Source organism: Corvus hawaiiensis, chromosome 4, assembly GCF_020740725.1.
Source record: "Corvus hawaiiensis isolate bCorHaw1 chromosome 4, bCorHaw1.pri.cur, whole genome shotgun sequence".
In the NCBI taxonomy this organism is placed as follows: Eukaryota; Metazoa; Chordata; class Aves; order Passeriformes; family Corvidae; genus Corvus; species Corvus hawaiiensis.
In genome coordinates this window covers 22,253,390-22,276,875 of record NC_063216.1, presented here as the reverse complement: position 1 = coordinate 22,276,875, position 23,486 = coordinate 22,253,390, and the positions used below count along the sequence as shown (strand labels likewise).

The following is a 23,486-nucleotide window of genomic DNA, read 5'->3' as shown; positions in this document are numbered from 1 at the left end:
GATAAATGGCAGGTTTTCACAACTCAAGTTTTAGTATTATGAATGTTCTTTGTCTTGTCTAATTCAGGTTGAATACGAAGGCTTAAAGCATGAGATTAAACGATTTGAGGAGGAGACAGTGTTGCTTAATAGCCAGCTAGAAGATGCCATCCGGCTGAAGGAGATTGCTGAGCATCAGCTGGAGGAAGCTCTGGAAACTTTAAAAAATGAAAGAGAGCAAAAGAACAATCTGAGAAAGGAACTCTCCCAGTATATCAACCTCAATGATAGTATGTATAATAACCATATTAATATATCAGTAGATGGGTTGAAGTTTTCAGAGGATGGGGGTGAGCCCAACAATGACGACAAAATGAACGGACACATCCACGGGCCTCTTGTGAAACTCAACGGTGACTACAGAACCCCCACGAGTAGGAAAGGAGAATCTCTGCACCCCGTCTCTGACCTCTTCAGTGAGCTCAACATATCAGAGATACAGAAACTGAAGCAGCAACTCATGCAGGTAAGGGCTGAATTTAATGTCCTGGAGTGTTTAGACACACATCCTATGAACCCTCGTGCCAGTTTTGAAGTGATCATTCCCAGTGATGTTTTTGACCACATATGTCCATTTTCCAGACTTCTGCTTTGGTGTTTCTTCATATCCGGGTTTTGCTAGAAATACCCCTAGCAAACAGAATATCTGTCTGCACAAAAGTCAGTGTGACCTGAGCAGATATTTAGTGCAAAGGGGAGAAAGGGATGTAGATGCTGGGGTTGCAGAAGGTTAGATTCCTTTTTCTCCTGCTTTGATAATGGTAAATGTCCCTGAAATTGCAAGTGAAATAAGGTATTCTTCGATATGACTAAAGCTATCTGGAAAAAACCCCATTAAAATACTCGTGTGTACAGACTTGATTATGCTCTCTTGCAAGTCCGAAGGAGTTTTTGCCATTAAATTCAGCTCGAGCAAGATTTGGCACGCGTTCAGGAGAGAACAAAAGGAGAGGAGCGCTCCACTTACCAGCCGTGCACTGGGAGCATGTGGCGTGTGGGCTGTCACAGAGCGCCCTTGTCCCGCTGGCAGTCCCGGCGGATGCGCGGGCTGCAGGGGGTGCTTCGGGATGGCACAGCCAGCGTTTGTTCTCTGTTCATCCATGCCCAGCCAGAACAGGAGCCTGGGATGCGAGCCAGATAAAAACTCAAGCTGTTGACATCATCTCAGAAGGGGTGCAGTGCCACGCAGAGAAAGGGTCCTGCTGCCCAAGCTGTTGAGCATCTCGTCTGCCACAGCAGCTTGAAAGGTTTTGGCACTGTCAAGGAAACATCCAGCATTTTCTAGCTCCAGGCTTCTGAAAAGCACCTCTTCTAAAGAGAGTAAATGTGAGCCCTTTACTGCTTAAAATGTAAAAGGTGGTTTAGAAGTGAAGTAGAGCAAAACCGGTTTTCAGTGCTTGCTAGAGAACAACAAACCCCTATGTGGTCTGTCCTATTTGCTGAAGAGTTAATTGTTTTATTTACTTCATTGCCAAACTCACTGTGGGAAGTTTTGGTCTGAGCTGTGACATGGTGAACACGGATGACATCTAGTGCTTTGCACCAATAACTTTGAATACAAAGCACACATCACTTAAGTGTGAAAGCACGAAACTTAGAATTTTATTTACGTGAAAAATTCTGTTAAACTTTTCCAGTTTTAAAATATACACAGTGTATATTTTGTATGTATGTATACAAATATGCACCTGTAAGTACATATACATGTATATATATATAATATGTGCAAATATACATTATATGCAGCTTCTAATTTGATTCAGAGGGACAATGTTAAAAATTTTAAAACAGTTTCAAAAGAAATGCTTTTAAATTTTCACATTTTGAAATACACTGTAAGTATTTTAAACCATAATTTACAATGAAATATATGCAGTGTGAATTTGGAATGAAAATTGCTTAGAAATGAAAAAAAAAAGGACTGCTTTGGGTATGCTTTTTCTTGATTTTATTAAATTAAATACTGAGCATGATGAGTTAGCAAACTTCTACTTGAAAGATACTGTAATTGTCTTTATCTTCTCTGGCTTAAAAATTTATTTTATATCTCTTAAACAAAGAGACAGCCTTCTCGCAGTCACTAGGAACAATCTTAGGACCCTTAAAAAGAAACTATAACTATTTTTGGCCATAGCATTTTTTGGTGCTGGGCCCCAGCACACCTGTGCCAATAGTGGCCACCACTGCTTGGCATTTACATCCTGTTAAAGGTTTATGGTTTAAAAAGACAGACGAGACCTCAGTGAAAGCCTGATTTCTTTAGCTACTGTAAAGACTCACTGCAAAATGCTGATGTGCACTTTTTACAAAGGGACCACCTTCTCTGTTGAGTTACATCAGTTTATGTCACACAAATTAAATTTGGGTCATACAAATTAAATGTGAAAAATTCCTCCAAAAGTTTTGCATGTGGTAGATGGGAGACTTATTCAGGTTTAAAAGCTGGCAAAAGGTAAATCATCAGCAAAATCGGAATTTCATTTCCTGTATGGTGTCTTTGCCATGTGGTGTTCATTGAGCTGTTTCTCAGTATTTGGTATGAGTGCCTCCTGTTTCCTCTGAAGAGGCTGCACTAGGACAGAGTTTCTGAAGGAACTGACTGTTTTTTGTGAACTATTTTCATGTCTATAGGACAGCAGGTTCCTTTATAGGAGAAAGGTAAACTTCAGATTTGCCATTTTGTAAGTGTGTCTAGCAAATTGTTTTTGCTCCTCAGTTTCAAAAAGAAGACTTCACTGAAACAGTACGACAAATAGAATTCCCTCTACTGCTTTTGGATGCTGCTGCTCCATGAGTTGTGCTGGTCCCTAGGAGAGAGATTTAATTGCAACTATTTCCTTTCCATTCATATGTCTGCTGTGTAACAAATGTCTTGCTGAAAATTTTTGTATTCTGAGATTTTCTTGGAAAAGCTCAGGGCTTTGCACTCTTCCTTCCTGTTTGTTGTCCAGTGGAAAGAATTCTCTATGTAATCTTCGAAGCCTAGGACTCCTTTTCTTCCCATGGTCATACGTTCCCCTTTTCTGAGGCTAATATCATGTTTGGAAAACTTAGATTAAGTTCTCTTAAAAAAGGAAGAAAAAGAAAAAGTCCTGCAGCTTAGTTTCTGATATTCTTCTTCAGCTGCCTTGTACTCTGTGACAAATGTGCTATAGCTGAGATTCAGGGTTCTTGAGATGAGTTCTCCTGTTAATTTGTTCCAGTCTCCCCCAGGAATTGTTCCTTGAAATTCTGATGATGTTTAAAAAAAGAAAAAGGTGAGGAGATAAATAACTATTGTAAAATTGGTTTCCATAATTGCAAACTATAGATGCAAATTGGGAAGAAAATCTCCTCAAGCTGAAATCTTTGAAGGGAAGGATGCATTGCAAAACAGGTACAGCTACTTTTGAATTGTTTTTATTTTCATTCTAAATGAATGATAAAAATCCTTACTGCAGCTACCAATTTCAATGTCAAAAAAATGCACCAAGTGGGCTGAAAAATACCTGGAATTGCCATAAGTTTGCTGTGGTGGAAAGAAGAATATAGTTTTGTCTAGAAGAAGAAATATCATTACCATATTTGGGAACAGCAGCGTCATTAATATGCAAAAGGTGTGCTCAGGAATGAGCTGGAGCTTTGGAGTTTTTCCCTTGGCAGTAGGAGCATGTATTTATGGTTTTAAACAGAAGGGGATTAGCTTAATCCATTATTGCTGGTCCAGAATGAATAAAATTGAGTAGGTCTGTGTATTTCCTTTTGCCTGCTGTGCAAGTTGATATATGGGTTTCAAAAGTTTAAAATGTTTTCTCTGGAAAGAGTTCTTTTTATTTGAAAGGATTATGTTTCCAGAACGCATTTATGTTCAGAAGAGAAATTATCATCAAGATCCAAATTAGCCATGCTATATTTTTTCTTCATGATAGGGTATAATGGTTCAGATCAGTAGTCCTGCAGGATCAATTCTGTCTTATTAATTTAAGCAGGCACTGAAGCACTGTGCTGCTTTAACACACGGGTGTTTTCTCAGAGGAAAGGCTTTATTATCGATAAATATTGTTAAAAATAAATATTTATTTTTGCATTTATATCTGCAGTGAATTGGCTTGTTTGGTGGGAACATGCCCACAGTGGACCCGTACACTTTAATAAGCCAACTGCCTGTAATATGTGGTTCTTTATTATCAGTACAATTTCTCTCTATAAGGTGAGATGGTCCTTTAAATTAGCCAAAACACAGATTTTTAATGCTTGTGCATAGCTCACATTACTAGCCTGAAGGAATAAATACCTTCATCATCCGATGAGGGCAGTGTAAGTAGCACTGAAGCCTGCAATACCAAGTGGTAACAACTGGAGTTCAGCTGAAGGTTTCCAGGGAGAGCAGACCTAGGGCAGGCAGCTTGATGAAAAAAAGAGGAAAGCTGGTGAAGAGACTCCTGCTGGGTTGATCTCTGAGGGTCCCCAGGACAGGCCTGACCGAGAGATCTGTAGAAAATTGTCACCTTTTAAGAAGATGCACTTGGCAAAAGGCAAGTTTGCCCTGTTTTGGATTTTCTCAACAGGAGTGGGCTGACATGGGGGGTGAGCAACAATTAGGGTGGCAAACATACTGGGACAGCAAGAGGGGAACGAAAAATGGAGGAGGATACCAAAATCCTTGTGGTTCTTGGCCGTGCTCTTCTGCACAGACTAGGTAGTGCCAAAAATGGAACACTTCATATCTAAAGAGACAGATTCTTCCCGGATCATAAAATAAGGATGAGGTTTGTCCCTGTTTTTTTTAATTCTTAAGGCATCAGTCCCCTGTATACAAGAAAAGTAGGCTGTTTTTTTCAGATGCTTTTATCATGGCTTCTATTTTTATTTGTAGTTTCTGCCTGCAATCGATTGCAGATCCTAATGGAGGCCACATTTTGAGAGCCTCTCTGTAAAACCAAGGGATCAATGTATGCTCTAATGTCTTAGTACTTCTGAGCAGCAGCCGCTGCTCAAAAGCCTGGTTAAGAGGAAACAAGAGTTTGAAGCACTTCTTAGAACATTTTGTGAGATGGCATTAATACCTTCCCAGTTTCTCAAAGGCTTTTTTTATCCTTTGCTAAGATTCATGCTGGCTAATTTGATTCTCTTCCACATACTACTGATAGGGAAGGAAAGTTTGTGTTTGTTTTTTTTGTTGTTGTTTTTAAAGAATTTTCAGAACTGAAAGCTTTGAATTCTCAGAATTAGTAATGCCACCACTCATCAAGGGAAGTGCCATTTTTACTGCATGTGCTGAGATACTGCAACAGGGGGAGAAAAGAGCAGTAAACCTGGTAGGCTTAGGGTCCTATTGTAAAAGCCATGAAAGGGACAAGGATCCTATCTCTGTAAGCCTTCCTCTGCTTCCTAATTCACACCTCAGAACAGGACAAAGACACAGGAAAAAGTTGGAGCATTACACTTAAAACTTGAAGTGGAAATCTTTCAGGGGTGTTATCATGAGTAGCAAATACCTGAGCAGATTAAACTTGTTTGTCATGTTCACTTGCTTTAAAATTGCTGTGCGTTAAAACTTCTAGAGGTGCCCTTCATGATGTCTTCTGTTGTTCAATCCACATTTCTCTGTGGATATTTGGAAAGACACTTACTAGGTCACAAGCAGCTGGTTGTTAGTTACACCGCAAGTCCTGCTTTTCCTGGCTTGAATTTAAACAGATGGATTTTGCTTACAGATAAGTGCTGGGGATGGGTACTCCTGGGAGTTGCATGTGCTCAGTGTCCTGATCTGTGTTACATTTCCACCTACAGTAGGTTATTTAATCTGTGGAAATGTACACAGCTAGTGTAGTTTTTTTACTGTATTTGCCTTAATGAAAGCGTGCAACAGTTCAAAGATATAAATGGATATTGTGAAAGATTGGTAGAACTGTTAATGGGAAATATAAATTCAGACTCCACTGAGAAATGGCTTACAGTTGACAGTGATGCAGTTGCTGTGTTCAGGGAACGTATCTCCTAGTAAATCGTGGATCATCACTCTAGCTGATGAGACAGTGCTTGGGCACTTGGTAACTCTTCAGTGAGCAGCATGTAAAATTGTGACCTAGTGATATTGGAAGTTGTAACAGAGGCTAGGACTTCCAAAATCTCTGAGAGTTACACGGCTCTCTTAAATTAATTTTATGGTTTAGGTGTACATGGCTAAAATCTCTCGGAAGCCCTCAAGCTGCATGCAGTGGTGGAGTGGAAGGAGATAACTCTGACTGCAGAGTTTGGGGTTCAGCATGGGTAGGATGGGATCCATCCTGGGTTTTTCACTCTGACTCTGTTGCAGGTGGAGCGAGAGAAGGCCATTCTCTTGGCCAACCTCCAGGAGTCTCAGACGCAGCTGGAGCACACCAAGGGAGCCCTGACAGAGCAGCACGAGCGCGTCCACAGGCTCACGGAGCACGTCAATGCCATGAGGGGGCTGCAGAGCAACAAGGAGCTGAAAGTTGAGCTTGACTGTGAGAAGGGCCGAGATTCTGGCGAGGAAGCACATGATTATGAAGTGGATATCAATGGCTTGGAGATCCTGGAATGTAAATACAAAGTAGCTGTTACTGAGGTGATAGACCTTAAAGCAGAAATCAAAGCCTTAAAGGAGAAATATAATAAGTATGTGGAAAATTACACCGAAGAGAAGGCCAAGTATGAGAGCAGAATCCAGACGTATGATGAGCAGGTGATAAACCTGGAGAAGTCGACCAAGGAAAGCCAGGAAAAAATGGTCCACATGGAAAAGGAGTTACAAAGGATGGCAAGCATAGCAAATGAAAACCATAATACCCTCAACACTGCCCAGGACGAGCTGGTGACGTTTAGTGAGGAGCTGGCTCAGCTGTACCACCACGTCTGCCTGTGCAACAACGAGACGCCGAACAGGGTCATGTTGGACTATTACAGGCAGAGCAGAGTCACCCGCAGCGGGAGCCTGAAGGGACCGGATGACCCTCAAGGTCTCCTTTCCCCACGACTTGCCAGGCGGGGGGTGGCATCGCCTGTAGAAGCCAGGACCCCGACCGAGCAGGTGACGAAAGAGGCCACAGAGCCCGGCAAGGAACAGAGCCCAACAAAAACACCTTCCATTTCTCCTGTCATCACAGCCCCTCCTTCCTCCCCTGTCTCTGACACCAGTGACATCCGCAAAGAGCCTATGAACATCTACAACCTCAATGCCATAATAAGGGACCAAATCAAGCACTTGCAGAAGGCTGTGGATCGGTCGCTGCAGCTGTCGCGCCAGCGGGCCGCGGCCCGCGAGCTGGCGCCCATGATCGACAAAGACAAGGAGGCCTTAATGGAAGAGATCCTGAAGCTGAAATCGCTCCTGAGCACAAAGCGAGAGCAGATCGCGACCCTGAGAGCAGTGCTGAAAGCCAACAAGCAGGTAAGGTGCTCATAAAGCACTCAGGAAAGTCTGTTATTTTTACAGGTCGCTTACAAGCTTTCCCAGGGGTATTTTGGAGGAGAGGTTTTACTCACAGGTTATTTAGCCTCTCACTCAATCACAGCAAGGGCACACCTTTGTTCCCTCCCTTCCCAGCCTCCTCTTTAAGCAGTTTAGTTCTGTTTTTGTCAGCATTTCCCACCATTCACTCAGCAGAGGTGTGGCCAGGGACGAGCTACTGCCCAGGCATGTTGGTGGTATTATCACAGACTGATTAAGGTTATCAGGGTTGGAAAACAAAATAGAACATACCTGGAGAGGCTCTCAGTGGTGTGCTCTTCTATTTAAGAGAATAAGAACCTCAAGTCATTATTTTGAATTTTTTCAAATCTTAAGAGAAATTCAACAAGCCATTTTACTTTAGATGTTTCACCAATGAAAAGAAGCCGAAAATTATAGTACTTGATATCAAATGCCAAAAGAAATCCATCTTAATGCTATGTTTTTCAAGAGTACTGTCAATTTTCTGTGCATATTATATCTACCAAGCCCTTTGCGTCCGTTAGATTCCAGCTCTGAAAACACTGTAAAAAAAACCAAAAAAACCCATGCAAATAGTTTTATTTACTTTGATGCATCTCCTTTTGCCCAAAATTAATCTGAATGCAAAAGGCTGCAGCGGCAGTGTCATCGTTCTAGGTCTCCAGGCACTTTTCTCATCTGAAAACAGTGCAGTGATCACCACGTGGGGGCTCGAATACCGGTTAACAGCTTGGCACACTATTAGCTGGTGACAGTGATGGGATTTCAGTGTTAAAATTCCCAATAGTCAACTATTCTGAAGTTACAATTTCAAGTTTAATTGGTTGTTGTATCTGTAACTGCATTTCTAGGGTACTGGGGATTTTTAAATTGCAGCAATATTTCAACATTTATTGAGTCTTTTATAGCATTTTCCCTCCCTCTGATACAACACATGTTAAATATTAACTCAAGTAATTAAATACCATCTCTAGCTAAGCAATAATAGCTCTGAGCAATTATATGTGGTTTTCCATGTAATTAAAATGTAATTTAGATGGAATTGATGTATGTGGGTATACATTCTGTGATCCCAAATTAAAGATTTTTCCCATTAGCATAGAGCTATCATTTATTTTTTGCTACCACCAGAAGATATATCTCAGTCCCACTCTTTTATTGCTGTCAGAAATAATGCATTATCCTAAAGGATGCTCACTGAAATGGAAAAGATAGATTTGCTGACTAAGGAGCCGCTATTAACTAATCTTTTATTTATTGGATAGCAGCATTGGTAACTGTACAACTGGGTACAGAAACGTACCATACTTGTTCATGCCAGCCTAATATCAGCTTCCTCAAACTTTCAAGTTAAAAGACATAATAATATAAAGGGAAGGAGAAATTCAAAGTTGTAGAGGGGAAGAGTGATTTATTATGTGCCAGCCTCAAGTGATGAGTGTACCCCAGAACCCAAATTCATGTTTTGACTCATATTCAAAAAAAACAGGGTTACAGTTTATCCTCTTGAGGTGTTCCCCTTCGAAAGATTAAGTTTCTAAGCAGCAAAAGGCTGAGGATGTTTTTCCCTTGTGGGACCCTTCCCTAGGTCTGGTATTTTGGGCTGTACTTTAGTGAAAACACACCCTTAACTAGGGAAACACAGTCGGTATCTAGTGATGGTCAGTAGTATTCATAAATAAGAATTTTAGACTACACAAAGCTCTAGCAGGATAAAAAGAGAAAGATTTGATGTAAGAAAATGCAAACATAGGTCCATGAAAATGTATTCTTAAATCAAGTGCCCAGGAAAGCAAGGCATATAGATATTGCTGGCTTGCTTGCTTGCCTTGTCTTGATTTATGTATCCTTTGTTCATAGCCCAAATTACTGTGTCTGCACCAGATCGGTGGAATAAACATTAACAAGTGGCATAAGTGAGAAAGTAAAATCAAATTAATGATGCAGTAACTTTTAGGACCAGTTCAATAATGGGTTTGGTTTCGATTTCTAATAGCAATCAGAAAGCAAAACTGCCTTTGAGGGGAATTTAATATCCTGAAGTTCTGATGGAAAGCTGATATATTGTTTTCATAGCTAAATAGTTCAATAAGACAGAATTGAGTCAGCGAGACCTTTAATTCTGCATTAGCAGTAACTATGGTGTCTCCAGCTCCCATAAGTGAAATACCCATAAAAGTCTTTCAGAAAAAATACCTTGATAACCCCAAACATACAGAACCTTATCTATAAACAAATGCCCTGATATTATATGGACAGAACACAGTAGAATTTCTGCTGTGAAAGAGAGGTTTGATGAAAAGACCTGGTACCATGTACAACTTGTGCTCTAAAAATACAGGCTAGTTTCTGCTTTCTTGTGTGAAATAAAAATCCTACCAGTGTAGGACTTAATATTTATTAACAATTATTTTAGCTGGTCTGCTTCTCACACAGCTGATGTAAAGTAAATGACATACAAAGCCATCTTAGAAAATGAGATCTGTTCACAGATTTCAGGATGAAGATGGCAACCTTTAGGCAGATGAGACTGGGCAAACATCTCCTCTGTAGGGATATGGAGGGGGATGGAAAGGACCCTGTTAATTCTGGCAGTGCTTGAAGTCCTGGGGTCAGGTGTGTGCTCCCCTCAGCCTATTCACCTCCAGGGCTGGGTTTTGAGGATGGGGAGGGGAGCTGAGCTCTGTGTGTTCCCCAGGTCTCATTTCCTCGCTGGTATTTCACACCCTGCTGGAGTCCAGGCACTGGAGCTCCCTGCTCCCTCCTGGTGTTGCTGTAAATTCCAGGTGACTTCTTCTGCACAGTAAATGCTACATGAGCCATCAATTCCATGTCTGCAGGTGGCTGGCTGAGAGCCTGGGTAGTCATTTGCTCAGTTCCTCGGCATGACTGGTCTGACAAGAGTGTCATGAGCACCTCTGCTGTCTTATTACATTATTTACTTCACTGAAGAGTATTAATGTTTTTTTTCCCCCCATGTTTTCATCTTTTTCTTGTGTTCTCCATCTACTTGTGTGTTGAGAGATTGCATTTTGATGTGGAACAAAATTCTCTCATTTTTCTGATACAAATTTTTTTACTTAGCCGCAACTTAAAAACAAGCGCTTCAGAAAGAGCTCTTAAAGCCAGGTCCTGGGCATCTGCTTCCTTTTGGCACCCACCACTTGGAGATGAAGGCTTTTATTTACCCCATCCTTCCTTTCAGAGCACTCTCTGAATGCACTGTTCTGGATTATCTAAACCTAGATTATTCCACAGAACTGGTTTCAGGCACCACCATATATGTGGCTCAATGGGTACAATTTTGGAGATTGGCTGAGATGGGGAGCAAATAGAAATAATTTCAACAAGAGCTGGCACTGGAGGAAGAGTAACATGAGGTTTCATGTGGCTTCAGTTCATTTTATCCCTGTTAGTTTGGCACAGTGTGACAGTACAGCTGAGGTGACCAGACACACTTAATTGTCTCTGATAGATGGAGGCTGAGTTCCTCTTCTATCCTCTGCCTCCATTACACATTCAGGCTTCAGGGTGTTCTCAGAATTCAGGCAAGTTTCCTGTCTCTTCAGGCTCTCCAAATTTCCGACAGAAGCTTCCTCAGCTTGTGCTCTCCGTCTTTCTTTTGCTACTAAACCCACTTTTTTGGTTAGTTTTATTTGCTTCTATAGCAGAGCACTTAGGAGACTTTCAGAAGGGAGAACCTCAGCAGCTTGGCTGGTGCATGGAGAGCCATGAAGCATTTCTCATAGGATTTGAAGCTTATGCTTTGTTTTCTATATGTTTTATAGGAAACTTTAATAGGAAGAAAAAAAGTTTAAGATTTGATACAGTCCTTCCTCTTTTATTCACCAAGTAAACTGTATTTTCATCCTGTAGTGTTGCACATCCATTTAACTTACCCTGACATCCAGACTAAAACATAGGGATCATGGTCTGTCTGATCCTTGTGCATAGTTTCAGTGATATGTAAATTACTGTTAATTTATGAGTGTACATTTTTGGTCATGGCTGAAAACAGACAAAAAGCTGATGATTTCTGCTTTATCCTGCCATGACATAGACTGGTGTCCAGTATCCTGCACTGCACCAAAGCATATATCAGCAAGGTTGAAAAAAGCAGAATTGATTTGAATAGATCCCTAAGTGATTGATAATTTTAACATGTATTGCTGATGATTTCAAATCTGGATTGGAAAAATTTATCTATTTAAAATGATAGGTGGTTGCTAGTACTGCCCTTTAAAAATCCATTCTCTTAATGTAAATTGGTGTGAAAGTAAGAAACTATTATTGGTGAGTATACAATCAAAAAGTATTTTAATGCTGCTATTTGTAATGGTGCTATTTAACGAGACAAAAAGAATAAAGTTGTAATTTAGTAGGAGATTCTAATGTATTCTTTTGTTAAGAGACATTGCTAGTGGGAAATGTATTGAGTTTCGGAAAACTGAGTTTAAAACAGGTTTCCAACTGTTTGGTAATTACCATCTTTTGTCCTGTTCCCTTGCTGGTTGCTTTAACCTAATGTTCTTCTAAACTTCTCTCCCCTGGTGGTGGCTCAAGAACCCATAAGGTAACAGGGGAAATTGATTGCCTGTATGAATTGCTGCAACTTATTATGTACCAAATGAAGTGAAAAAACACTCTGAACAAATGTAAAAGGAAGCAAATTTTTCTTCCTCTCATTCAAAGGCAATAATTTTAAATGTCCCAAGCAGCAGTAGGTATAAAGTCTCTATAAAACTTTGTATTTTGAATAACTTAAAAATGATACTAAATTCATAGGTAAAGCAGAATGTTCAAGTCTTGCAAAGATAAGACAAATGTAGTTATTAAAAGCAGTAAAGTAGTAAATTAAAGAAATTTAACAGATGAAATTGAAAAAAGAAGGAAGGGAACAGCAAAAATTTAGGCATAGGACAAATACAAAGCCTTGTTTCCTGTTAAATGAAAACTGTAATTTACACTTTTTATTTTTTTGTTATGGTTAAAAATGCTGAAATAATGCTGGCTTGCACAGTAGACATTGTCAGTTCTCAGACGTTAATCAAGCTGCCAGGTCCTGGCCATCCCTGTGCCCACGGAAAGCCTCGGCCAGCAGTAGGCTTGAGGCCAAACACGTTGATTCACAACTTGGCTGCAGAGGCTGAGCCTCACGTGCCCTGTGTCCTGTTTGCAAAGCGGCCAGGGGACACACTTGGTTGTTTCTTGCACCTCAAACAACCTGGTAGCAGCTCCTGTAGTAACTTACTCACCTGAGTCCTCCACATACAGCTGCACGGTGTTGCAGGGACACTTAAGGTGCAGAGTTGTTGCCAGTTGCTGTTAAAATGGGCTTTGTCCTCTCATCTGTGTTCTCCTTTTCCTGGTTTCATGGAGTACAACTTAAAAGAAGAACGTGAAGGGTGCACTACAATGGTGATCAGGTTTGATTTCTTTTCCTGTGTGAATGAAGGACATCAAAACCAAAATCAGACGTGGGGTTTTAGCTGTTCTCAGATCTCTGTCTCATAAGCACATATGTTTGTGTTTGTGTTTTAGACAGCTGAAGTGGCACTGGCCAATTTGAAGAATAAATACGAAAATGAAAAAGCAATGGTGACTGAGACCATGACCAAACTACGGAATGAACTAAAGGCTTTGAAGGAAGATGCAGCAACCTTCTCATCCTTGAGAGCAATGTTTGCAACCAGGTAAGGGATAAGTGGTGTCCCATCTGGCTCAGCACTGTAAACATGTGTGTGCTAAGTGAGAACACACTTAGCTGTATATGTTGGGTGCTTAGGAGGATAGAGGAATTATTTTCTGCATGGTCAGGGGTTTGCTGGATGAAGGTGAATGAGTCCTAGAATGCACACTGTGCAAAACTTGCAAGCTTTCCAGTGCTGTTGAGATGTGTGTCTTGGAAAATAAAGCTGAAGAATAGCAATGTCAATACAACCTTGAGTAAAGTGTTATAAATGACAATAGATGCCTCTAGCATATTTGCATTTATAGGGTTTTTTAAAGTGAAAATCAAATAGTGGATTTATGTGGCTGATTTTCCCATTCAGAAGTACGCAGTGATTCTGTCTTGTAAAGCTATTGTACGGTTAATGATGATCTTCAGGATCCCATGTTTTCATTACAATGAGATTTATTACTTACCAGTAGTAAAATCTATTTCATCAACCAGCCTATGTGGTAATCCAGTGCTAATAACTGTAATTTCCCACTCCAGTGTAAATTCTTATTTTCTCCCACTGTGATGTTCAATTTATTATCTTCTCCTTCACAGGACAAAAGCTTCACTTACCTTCTGTAACATAGTTCCTCCTGGCAGGACAGTAATTAATCAACTTTCATCTTTCCTTCTTCCACATCTTCTTCAGAAGAGCTTCTGGTTTTACACAGAATCACAGAATCAACTAGGTTGAAAAAAAACCTCTGAGATCGAGTCCAACCCATGACCCAACACCACCTTGTCATCCAGATCATGTCACTGAGTGCCATGTCCAGTCTTTCCTTAAACAGCCCCAGGGATGGTGATTCCACCACCTCCCTGGGCAGTTCACTCCAATGTCTAATAGACCTTTTTGTGAAGAAGTTCTTCCTAATGACCGCCTAGATCTCCCCTGGCACAGCTTAAGAGTGTATCTTCTCATCTGAGCTGCCTTTTAAAAGGTTACCTAAAAATATATTTTTTTAAAGATCCAGCATTTTCATCAATAAATTCTTATTTTGGAAATACACAAGCCAGACTTTTCCCCCCCTTATGATCAAACATGATGCAGATTTCTTGTTTGTGCTTTAGTCCATAAATGATGAGACGTCTTTGTGCCTCATGCCAACATCTCTTCAGTGCTCCCTGCAGTGCCATCTCACCACTTCCAGCCTTCTAAGGTGCTTTTTTGCTTAGTGGCAGTGGCAGCAGCAGCTGGGAGAAGTGGGAAGGAAGGAGAAAAGGCGCATTTATATGTTGTGACGTTGGTGCTGTGTACAAATTCATCATAGGTCCATCGTCAGAAGAGTGCGTGTAGCGACATAATGGAAGTGAAGACCCAGCTCAGCAGGTGGTGTGAACCAAGGTAGCCTGATTGATTTCATTGGCATCTATAGATTTTCTTCCAGAAAGGAGAGCTCTGTGTGTGTGTGTTGGAAATGCATATGTTGACCTTTCCTTGCAAGCTCCTTACTCTAGGAGACACAGGAGTGTACTAACTCTGTAAGGCCTCATGGAAGGTGAGTAACTCCCAAGCAGAGCAGTGGCATCGTGAGCATAAAGCAGACAAGGGTCTTGCATGGGCCGTAAATCATCAACATATGAGGTAAAAGTAGTTTGCAAAGATTTAGAAGTTAATTAAAGGGAATGTTAGCTTGTTGGTGTGCTGAATGCTCCTTACTCAATTTGGGCATCCTGAGTGCAGATGTCAAGGCATATCCTAAAGCTGATGGGAGGCAGCAGCATCCCCTCCACGAGAATTAGGCTGCACTGACTCCACTCATCCAGGTACCTTTTCTAGATGCCACATGTGTAGTTTGCAAAGAAGCTTCTCTTTCTCTTCTGTGAACTATAAAGGGAGTCCGTGTGACTTCCTGAGTCACACATTTTTAATTTATAAATTTCTACTGTTAGTAGAGAAAAACTTCCCCCAAAGAATTTGCTGCTGTTGGTAAACTCCATGTATTAGTGATTAAACACTCAATATAGGGCCTATGGAATGTATCCCTGCCCTTGACGTCCTAAGTTCTGCCCAATATTTTCTGAGCACAGTTATAAAAATTATTCACTACAAGGTCTTCCACATCATTATGCTCCTATAGATTTTTCTGTTGTAAAATATTCATTTTTCTTCCCTAGCATGGAGTTTAATGGCCTTTATAATTAAATCAATCTTCCTAAATGGTCAAATCATTGACTCATTCCAAATAGTCCATTTGGAAGGGCATTTGTTTAAATGACAGAGGGTTGATATACTCTACAAGTCCATTGAAGAAGAGAAATCTGTTTGAAAATACAAGGATGTAAACACAAGATTTTGTGCAGTAACGTTAGATGCAGTAGCAACCTTCAGCATAAAAAAGCAATTGTTCAGTCTTTAGTTGAATAAAACCGTGGTTTCCATGGTTATAGTGCATCACATGGTACTTACTCCTGAATTTCCACCATAGGGAGATCATCCTTCTGATAGTAGGATTGTATTATAGATCTGAAAATGGTTGCTTATACTGTTTGATAGAACAATATCCTTTCTCTTTCCATAAACCACCATTTTGGTCTCCAAATGGATGTTCATCTGGTGCTGAACTGTATGGTTCCTTCCTCAAATACACTGGATAAAGGTCATAGCACACATCATAAGGAGAGCACAGCACATCTGTTTCTGTTCTGAAGCAAAGTTGACGCTTTTCTCCAAAGCTCACCTATGCAGAAAGCAGGAGCCTTCCTTTTTCTGTGTTTTTCCTGACAATTGTTCATCCTTCACTCCTTAAGTTCTTTCCTCAGTTCTTCATCTCAAAAGTCTTTCTGTCCTGCTTGACCCTCTACTTTTGCCCCTTTTCCTTCTGGAGCAGTTATTTCCCCAATCCAAAAATCTCTGAGATTCTGGTCTCTACAACTTCCTCCTTCCCTTTTCATTAGCCTTGTGATCGATCCCTTTCTGGGATTTATGTGCTTCAGACCTGTCAAGAATATTTCCCAGAACACATCTCTTAGAAAGAGAAAGCAAGAGTGTATAAAATCTGTTTCATGAGATTCAAGGGGTTGGCAAAGCAGAGTTGAAGTGTCTGTTTGATGCCAGGGCCACGTGCCACCTTTAACCTGCTTATTTTGTCGTGGGCTGCTTCGGGTATTCCCAGAGAAAACGGGGAGTTCCCAGAGAAGCCTTTCCTGACCCTCCTGTTGCTTCCTCTTTGTTGCTGACCCGGGGTGAGCGCTGTGGGAGTGCGAAGCAGCAAGCGGCACTCATCCAGAGGAACAATAAATAATAAATTATTTAAAACATTAATTTTACAGTCTAGAGCAGGTGTCGCCCTGTGAGAGGAAGTCCTGTGCTGAAGGAGAGAAGGAACTGCTTTTAAACAGAATCCTAAAGGGTTTCAGGACGCTAACTTCACTGAGTCTCTACACTGCTTGCTTTCCCATCCTAAATAGAGATAGTTAACAGGAGAGAGCAGGAAATATTGCTTGTGATATTGCCATAGTCCTGACACTGCATGCATGGATTTTATTCTTCATCCATCAAAATATTTTCTTATGATTAATTTTTAAAGAAAAATGTGTGCTGAAGAGGCGGAGTAGGGAGATTGGACAGGTCCTGGAGCTGAGAAAACATTTATGAACGGAAGAGAATTACGATTATGTGGTTAGAGCAGGGACCTGTCACTGTCACTGGGTTTTAGCTCAAGCTCTGCTATGATTTATGTTACCTAAATTACACATAAGCCTGACTTGGTATTTGGTTTACATTCCTAGACAAGAGGGATAGATGGAACCAGAAATCCTTTAAAATCCTGTATAAGCTTCTTGGATCAGTTCATACAAAATAAGTGGGCTTATTCATCTGTCTGCTTGCAAATGAAAAATAGGTGAAACCTTGACTTTTGTTCTGACTATAAGTAGACCAGCAGACAGCAAGAAAACAGTGCTGTTTATTTAATAGCCACTTGCAGCTTACAAACTGCCCTGGGGCAAGAGGGAAATTGGGAAAGAGTTCTGACTCAGGAGGACATAACCTAACTTTTGGGATCACTGTTTGAGCCTTTCTGAAAGACCTGTTCAGAGCCCTGGAGTATCCTGGAACCCCACAATGGTCTCTGCCGTGCCAGAAGTCATCTTTCTTAGGAGCTCCTTACCTTTTTCTTTTAGGACCTCCTCAACCTTTTTCTTACTCCTGTGAGACCTGATGAATGTTTATCAACTGTGTGGGTGAAAGGCAATATAGATGTGTGCACTGCTTTTTTCTTTTTTAATTGGAAACACTTCTCCTTTTATCCCACACTTACACATAGCTGGGAATATTTCAGTGAAGGGAAATATTATGGCTGCAGGCACTAGTTACCTCCCACTACATGGAATAAACTTCAGTGCTGCTAAATTCCAGGAGATCTGAGGCTGTTAGTCCAGCAGTTTCTAAAGTTAATTAAGGCCTTTACTTGGGTGATTTAAGTTTAACCTTTCTGAACATTGTTTCTCAAAAAAAAAAAAAAAAAGCTTGAGCAGCAAAACCCAGAGACAATGGACCATGCATCTGTGAAAAATAATTAGGAACTTTGAGTCATGGTGGAGGTCAGATGACTGGAACCACCCAAACACTGCAGTGAACTACCAGAAATGTGGACTTGCTCTTAATGGGACTCTTCTAGGAAGAGTTCTGTAATTAATCAGAACAGTTGGAAAATGTATTCACGAGATTTGTTTTGTCTCAAGTATGAGACCAGCTAACAGCATCTAGTATATCCAGATTTCTCAAGCCAGCTTGATATAGCTCATAGCAGGTTTGTCTAAGACTGCTTTAGTAATGCCCACCTTCATGGCATTTGTTTCTTAACTGTTCAGTTGGGCTGTTCTACAAATCAGATGTGCAAATACCAAGAATACCTTCTAAGGCCTGAGCTAAATCAGTCTTTTTCCAAAACTAAAATTGATTTATTAGCATATTAAAGCAAGGCAATTCATTCTTCTAGTGGCAGTGTGCCGCAGGTGTTGCTGCAGGTGTTACTTCTAAAAATTTTCAACAGAAAAACATACTTGGAAACAAAAGAGGTCTCCTGGACAAAAAGGAAAGCAGGAGAGAATAAGAGACAGGGATACAAGATCCATCTGGTTAGAGGAATGAGTCTTTAAAACTCTGATAACACAGACATTAAAGTAAATTAATTTGAAATAGGAATTACTATAGTAATCAGAATGCTGATTTCATGTCTCTGTCAAGGAAACTGATTTAAGCATCAATAGACATCTCATGGCTTAGAACAGAAACAGATGTGCAAGTTGGCTTTAAGCCAACCAGCATTTCATAAATATCAGTTTTAATCAAGGCTTGGATAGTAACAATCATGCTTATTAAGGTCCTGTAGAAGAAAGATAATACTGAAACTGTAGATGAAGCTGTATCTGGCGTAGTAATTTTGCTTGCAGTGCCTGAATTGTTCAGAAGGGGAGCTCAATATATGTGTTTGTGTGTGAAGAATAACTAACTACACATTTTCAATAATACTTTGTTCCTGTTTCCCAAGGTGAATATTAAACTTTCAGAGAAATTAGTTTCATCCCTCAGTTTGCAATATTTCAAAGGTTTGTTGCATCACACATTTTGATAAGGAAGACTAAATTAATTTTCTATGCTTGCTTTCTGTAAGTGATAAAGTTACATCCTCATCTATTACACAATTGCAATTACACAGCAAAGCTACTTAGAGTCATACAGATCTTGTGGGAAGGAGATCTGGTGAAAGCTGCATCATTCAACATGAAAAATCCTTGGATGTTTCCACAAAAGTCTGATGGTCAGGCAGTACTGCTGTCTGTGAATCATCTCACTGCTGGGATACATTTATTTTTATTAGTCTTGGTTCTTACTGATTAGATGGTCTATTGCTATCAAACTGAAGCTATTTCACTTCAAAAAGTGTTTTAAGACAATTTTGAGATGCCTTGCTTTTCCTGTTAACTTTAGGAATTACTGCTAAAAGCAGAAATAAATTGAATTTGGTCTTAAATATAACAAAATCATAAGAAAGGTGGTTTTAGTTCTCAGAGATCTAAAGCAAATGAAAAGATAATTTTTCATGTGGGTAAAAGAGGCTGAGAATTAAAAATGGAGTAGGTTCATAGCAATGAACACACCTCCAAGAGATTCAACAGTAAATGTGAAATAACTTCCTCGTGTGGGGTTTCCTGAGTAGTATCTTTTTAATCAATGGTAAATAATGGCAATCATGGTAATAAACGGTTAACAGTGGGAATTAACTGAGGGTTTCTCATTTCACAAAATCTGATGTGTCAAGTGTCCAAACTACTCGCCGTCTTCTTTTGTAATACTTTCTTGAAGTGGATATTACTGCCTGTGAAAAATAGTATTTTCTAATTGGTAGACATTATTATTCATGGTGACTTACTAGTAGAAGCAGCACCCAAAATTCTTATTTGGGCTTTAAACTGGAAATAATTCCATACCTGCCCTCCAGCTGCTTGTTGCCTGCATCAGAAACATGTTACATTGTCATAGACTATGTTAATATAGGCACAGGTTGTCTTGCTGAATGGGAAGTGTTGACATTCAGATCCAAGCCTAAATTTATTCCAAGTGGGAACAGAAGAATTCAGGCTGCCTGCTTCCAGGATTACAGTCAGCAGAAGCTGGGATCTGAATCTGCCTCTGTAACTGAAGCCCGGGAATGTGCTCATTGGTAGAGGCGGTCCTTGGGCCGTTTCCCCAGATTTCTGCCCTGTTTTTCTGCAGGTGTGATGAGTACGTCACACAGCTGGATGAGATGCAGAGGCAGCTGGCGGCTGCAGAGGATGAGAAGAAGACCCTGAACTCTCTGCTGCGCATGGCTATCCAGCAAAAACTTGCCCTGACCCAGCGCCTGGAGGATTTAGAGTTCGACCATGAGCAATCCCGACGCAGCAAAGGCAAGCTTGGAAAGAGCAAGATCGGCAGCCCTAAAGTAAGTGAGGAGGCATCAGCCACCGTGCCAAGCATAGACACTTTCCTCCTGCATAGTCAGGGCCCACAGCAACCAAACTTACTGGTCAGCAGTGGCACTCAGAGGAAAAGGTATGCATGCAGTGATCTTTACAGTACAGTGCAGTAGCCAGACTTGCATTAAAGTTGTTCACCGAATTATAAACAGAATGATTCCTTTTTTTACTTTATTTTTTCTTTCCATACTTTGACTGGGGAGAAGGAGGTGGGGAGGATATGAGTATGAAATTCAAAGCCTGGCAACATGTGGTTCTGATCCCCCTACTCACTGTTATTTCCTCCTTCTGAATGCAGTGTTTTGAACTATATTCTGTCAGTGTCCCAGTGCATCTTGTATGTCTTTAATATTAAGTGTGAATGTATTTTTTTTAACAAGTTTTCTTTAAGTTTTCCCTACAGTTTTCCATAATGAGCATCTGGAATAAAAAAAGGATTGTGCTCTATGAGCATTTAAGTGCTTAACATGAAGGAAACTGCTTTTCTTTGTTAAGCTCTGGTGCTCACTTGATCTTTATCAGTGTGAAAAGAATATGGATGTGTTCACTCAGATCAATTTTTCTACATGGGAGCAAGAAACCTTTTGAAGGGGGATGGCTGCCATTCGTAACCTAATGCAAATATTTTGCTGTTCAAGCAGTGAGTTCTTGTCTTGTGCCTGCCCCTGCCAAAAATCTCTAGGTGTACGCATCTCCATGGTTTTGAAGATGAAGAGGACTCTGTTAGAGAAGTCCTAGATAATCATCCCCTTTTCTTGTATGCTCCAATCACAATGCAAAACCAAGAGAATGTTCAGGGAGCCTCATACATGTTGACTTGAGGATGCTGAGATATAACCCAACCTCATCTCCTCCTTCCCCAAATTGAATGAGGATTTCCAATGCAGGAAAGGTGTCCTGCTCTGGAAATGACATGGGGTGTCAAGGATAGTTGATTTTTACTTGTTAAGCAAGTTGAGATGCTATTGTCATTCGTGAGGCTTTGAAAGGTAATTAAAGTAAAACTCTTTTGTTTCCATATGTATTTTTCTTGGATCTCCTGCAAGACTATTCTCACCTTCCCTTTGTGATCAGAGCCATCCCAGGACTTCAGGGACCTACCTCCAGAAATTATTAAGAGCCCCCCCTCATCCTGCCTCCACAGAATCATATCTTCTGAGGGGCCCCCCTTCCATGAGTGAATTCATCCATGGGCACCGTCTCAGCAAGGAAAAAAGGTTAACCGTGGCCATACCAGGTAAACATTTTTTCCTTGGGTGCATGTGGTGCTGAGTGGTTAGCAGAGCAGGGGACCCTCCCAGCACTGCAGATGCAATTTGATTTGGGCACCTTCTTGAAAAGCAAAATGTCTCCTCCTGTGTCACGTGTGGCAGGAGATGACATTCTGCCGGCAGCGGCCCAACCTGGTTTCAGATGCAGTGTGGAAAGTCCTGCTGTGGTATATGTGGGTGTAGTCCCACTGGCATCCACAGAGGCTGCATCCCTGTGCCTGGGTGGAGCTTAGCCTGGTGGTGGCGTTGGTAGTTCCCCTGGAAGACACAAATCCCATGGGATAGAGGAGTCAGATGCATGAGGACCAGCGAGGGAGCGGCTGGCAGTGTGCAGGAGCCTCCGCAGCACCCATCTTCTCACCCTGCAGCATTCAGTCAGGTTTTTCCAAAGGGTGATGCTCGACTCACAGAAGGCTTAGTTTATACAAATTGAGTCATGAAGTTTATCTGTGCAGGAAGCTTTTGCTCTTAATTTCCTGCCAAAATGTGGTATCTGCTTTGAACGAGGTGTAGAAAGGAAATGCAAACTGGAATGGCATTTCAAAGGTGTGATAGCTTTCTTCTCCTGAGAGACCAGCTAATAATTTCTTATCTTCTGCACCTGAGCAGAGCCTTTAGCCTTTAACTGTGCACAGTCTTGTCTGGTGGTAATTTTGTTCATTCCTTGTTTTGAAATATGTTATACACAAAAAGCATAAGTAGAAAATATGAAAGCTAATATCCATAAGAGTAGTTTTTGCTCAAGTAAATGTTTATTCTGGGAAGCTGAGCAGTACCCTGTTATAGGTTATATTTCTCACCTAGTGCCATCAGTGTCAGAGCTGCCTTTGAGTAGTGCCATGCAAGTAACACCCACTCAGAGGACAAGTGTAAAAACTGCAGAGAATCTGAAGACATTTTGCTAGGGTGTGTTGCAGTAAATAAATCGAAGAGCTGTCTCCTGAGGAGAAAAACATGGGAGTGGGGGGAAAGAAGCATCTGATATCTCATGGAACATCATGGATGTGTGGACCACAGATTGTGAAACACTGGCACAGTCTTTGTCCAGTAACAGACCAAAGGATGAAGCAGCCTGAAAGGTAGAATTGTCCAGAAAATTATGTTTGTCTGGAGCCTTGCCTGTCACTTCAGGTACATCTCTACATATTTAGAGTATAAGGGTCTTGAGACAGAGTCACTGATGTATGTTACAGTTGTCCTTATGAATCTACAACCATCTCAGCTTTCTGAATGCATTTGTCAGAATTTTATACCATCACATGGCATCACATCACTTTAGTCTCAGCCTGTGAGACTGACAGGTCCAAACGCGAGATTTTTCTGAGCATTCAGATTCCAGTGTTGGCAGGACCAGGTTAGAACCAGGCTGAGGATTAAGCAGGGAATTATTCATCATTGTTTTTACCAGTTTCTGGAAGATTTCTTACAGTTGTTAATAGATGAAAGGAATGATGCACTAAGTAGGATTTTTTTGCCATCTGTCTAATTATCTGTTTCCTAAAAGTAAGGAACAGCGAAGAATGTTATTCTGCTGCTTTTACTGAGAATGTTTAAAAGCCTTGTCTCACAAAGAGTTTCTGTTCTCAGAAGATTTGTGCAGTCAAGCAAAGCAGCAAGAAGTGTAGCAACCCACACCTGCTTCAGAGAGGGTGCAAAAAAGCAGCATCCAAAGTCAAACGGTATGGAATGAAGTGTAGCTTGGCTTGAGGCTAAGGCCTCAGGAGTGGAGTGAGAATGAATCAAGCCTATATTGATTGGAAACACGTTTTGGTGTTAGGGGTTTTTTTTTTTCCCCCCTCTCTTTTAAATTTGTGAACTATTTCCTTCACAAGAATTTTTCACCCATGTGATGTGAGAGCTTTCATTAGCTCCCAGGGATGTGGGGACTGGGAGGCTGTAACTGGGAATGTGTTTGATTGGAGATGGAGACCAAGAGCCAAAATAGCTGAACTTGGTGTCAGGAGAAACAGGACAAGTTCCTCTGCCCCATGAGCCCCATGCAGTAGCAAGCTGTGCCTCTGTTTCTCTTGCACCTTCTTCTGCACTTGGTGCTTGG

At 40.9% G+C, this 23,486-nt stretch overlaps 1 protein-coding gene across 7 annotated transcripts in view; it reads left to right on the top strand.

The window, feature by feature from the left end:
- The window catches only part of BICD1 (BICD cargo adaptor 1), a 172,061-nt gene that overhangs the window by 124,809 nt on the left and 23,766 nt on the right, over positions 1-23,486 (top strand). For 3 of the 7 annotated variants that reach the window (XM_048300256.1, XM_048300260.1, XM_048300258.1), the window contains exons 4-7: positions 35-505; positions 6,338-7,432; positions 13,016-13,167; positions 19,918-20,125. In XM_048300256.1, coding sequence (XP_048156213.1) covers positions 35-505; positions 6,338-7,432; positions 13,016-13,167; positions 19,918-20,125 — 1,926 coding nt within the window. Of the gene's footprint in view, positions 1-34; positions 506-6,337; positions 7,433-13,015; positions 13,168-19,917; positions 20,236-21,205; positions 21,397-23,486 lie in introns of those variants that run through there. The other 4 variants (XM_048300254.1, XM_048300255.1, XM_048300259.1 and 1 more) reach the window with 3 other exon arrangements.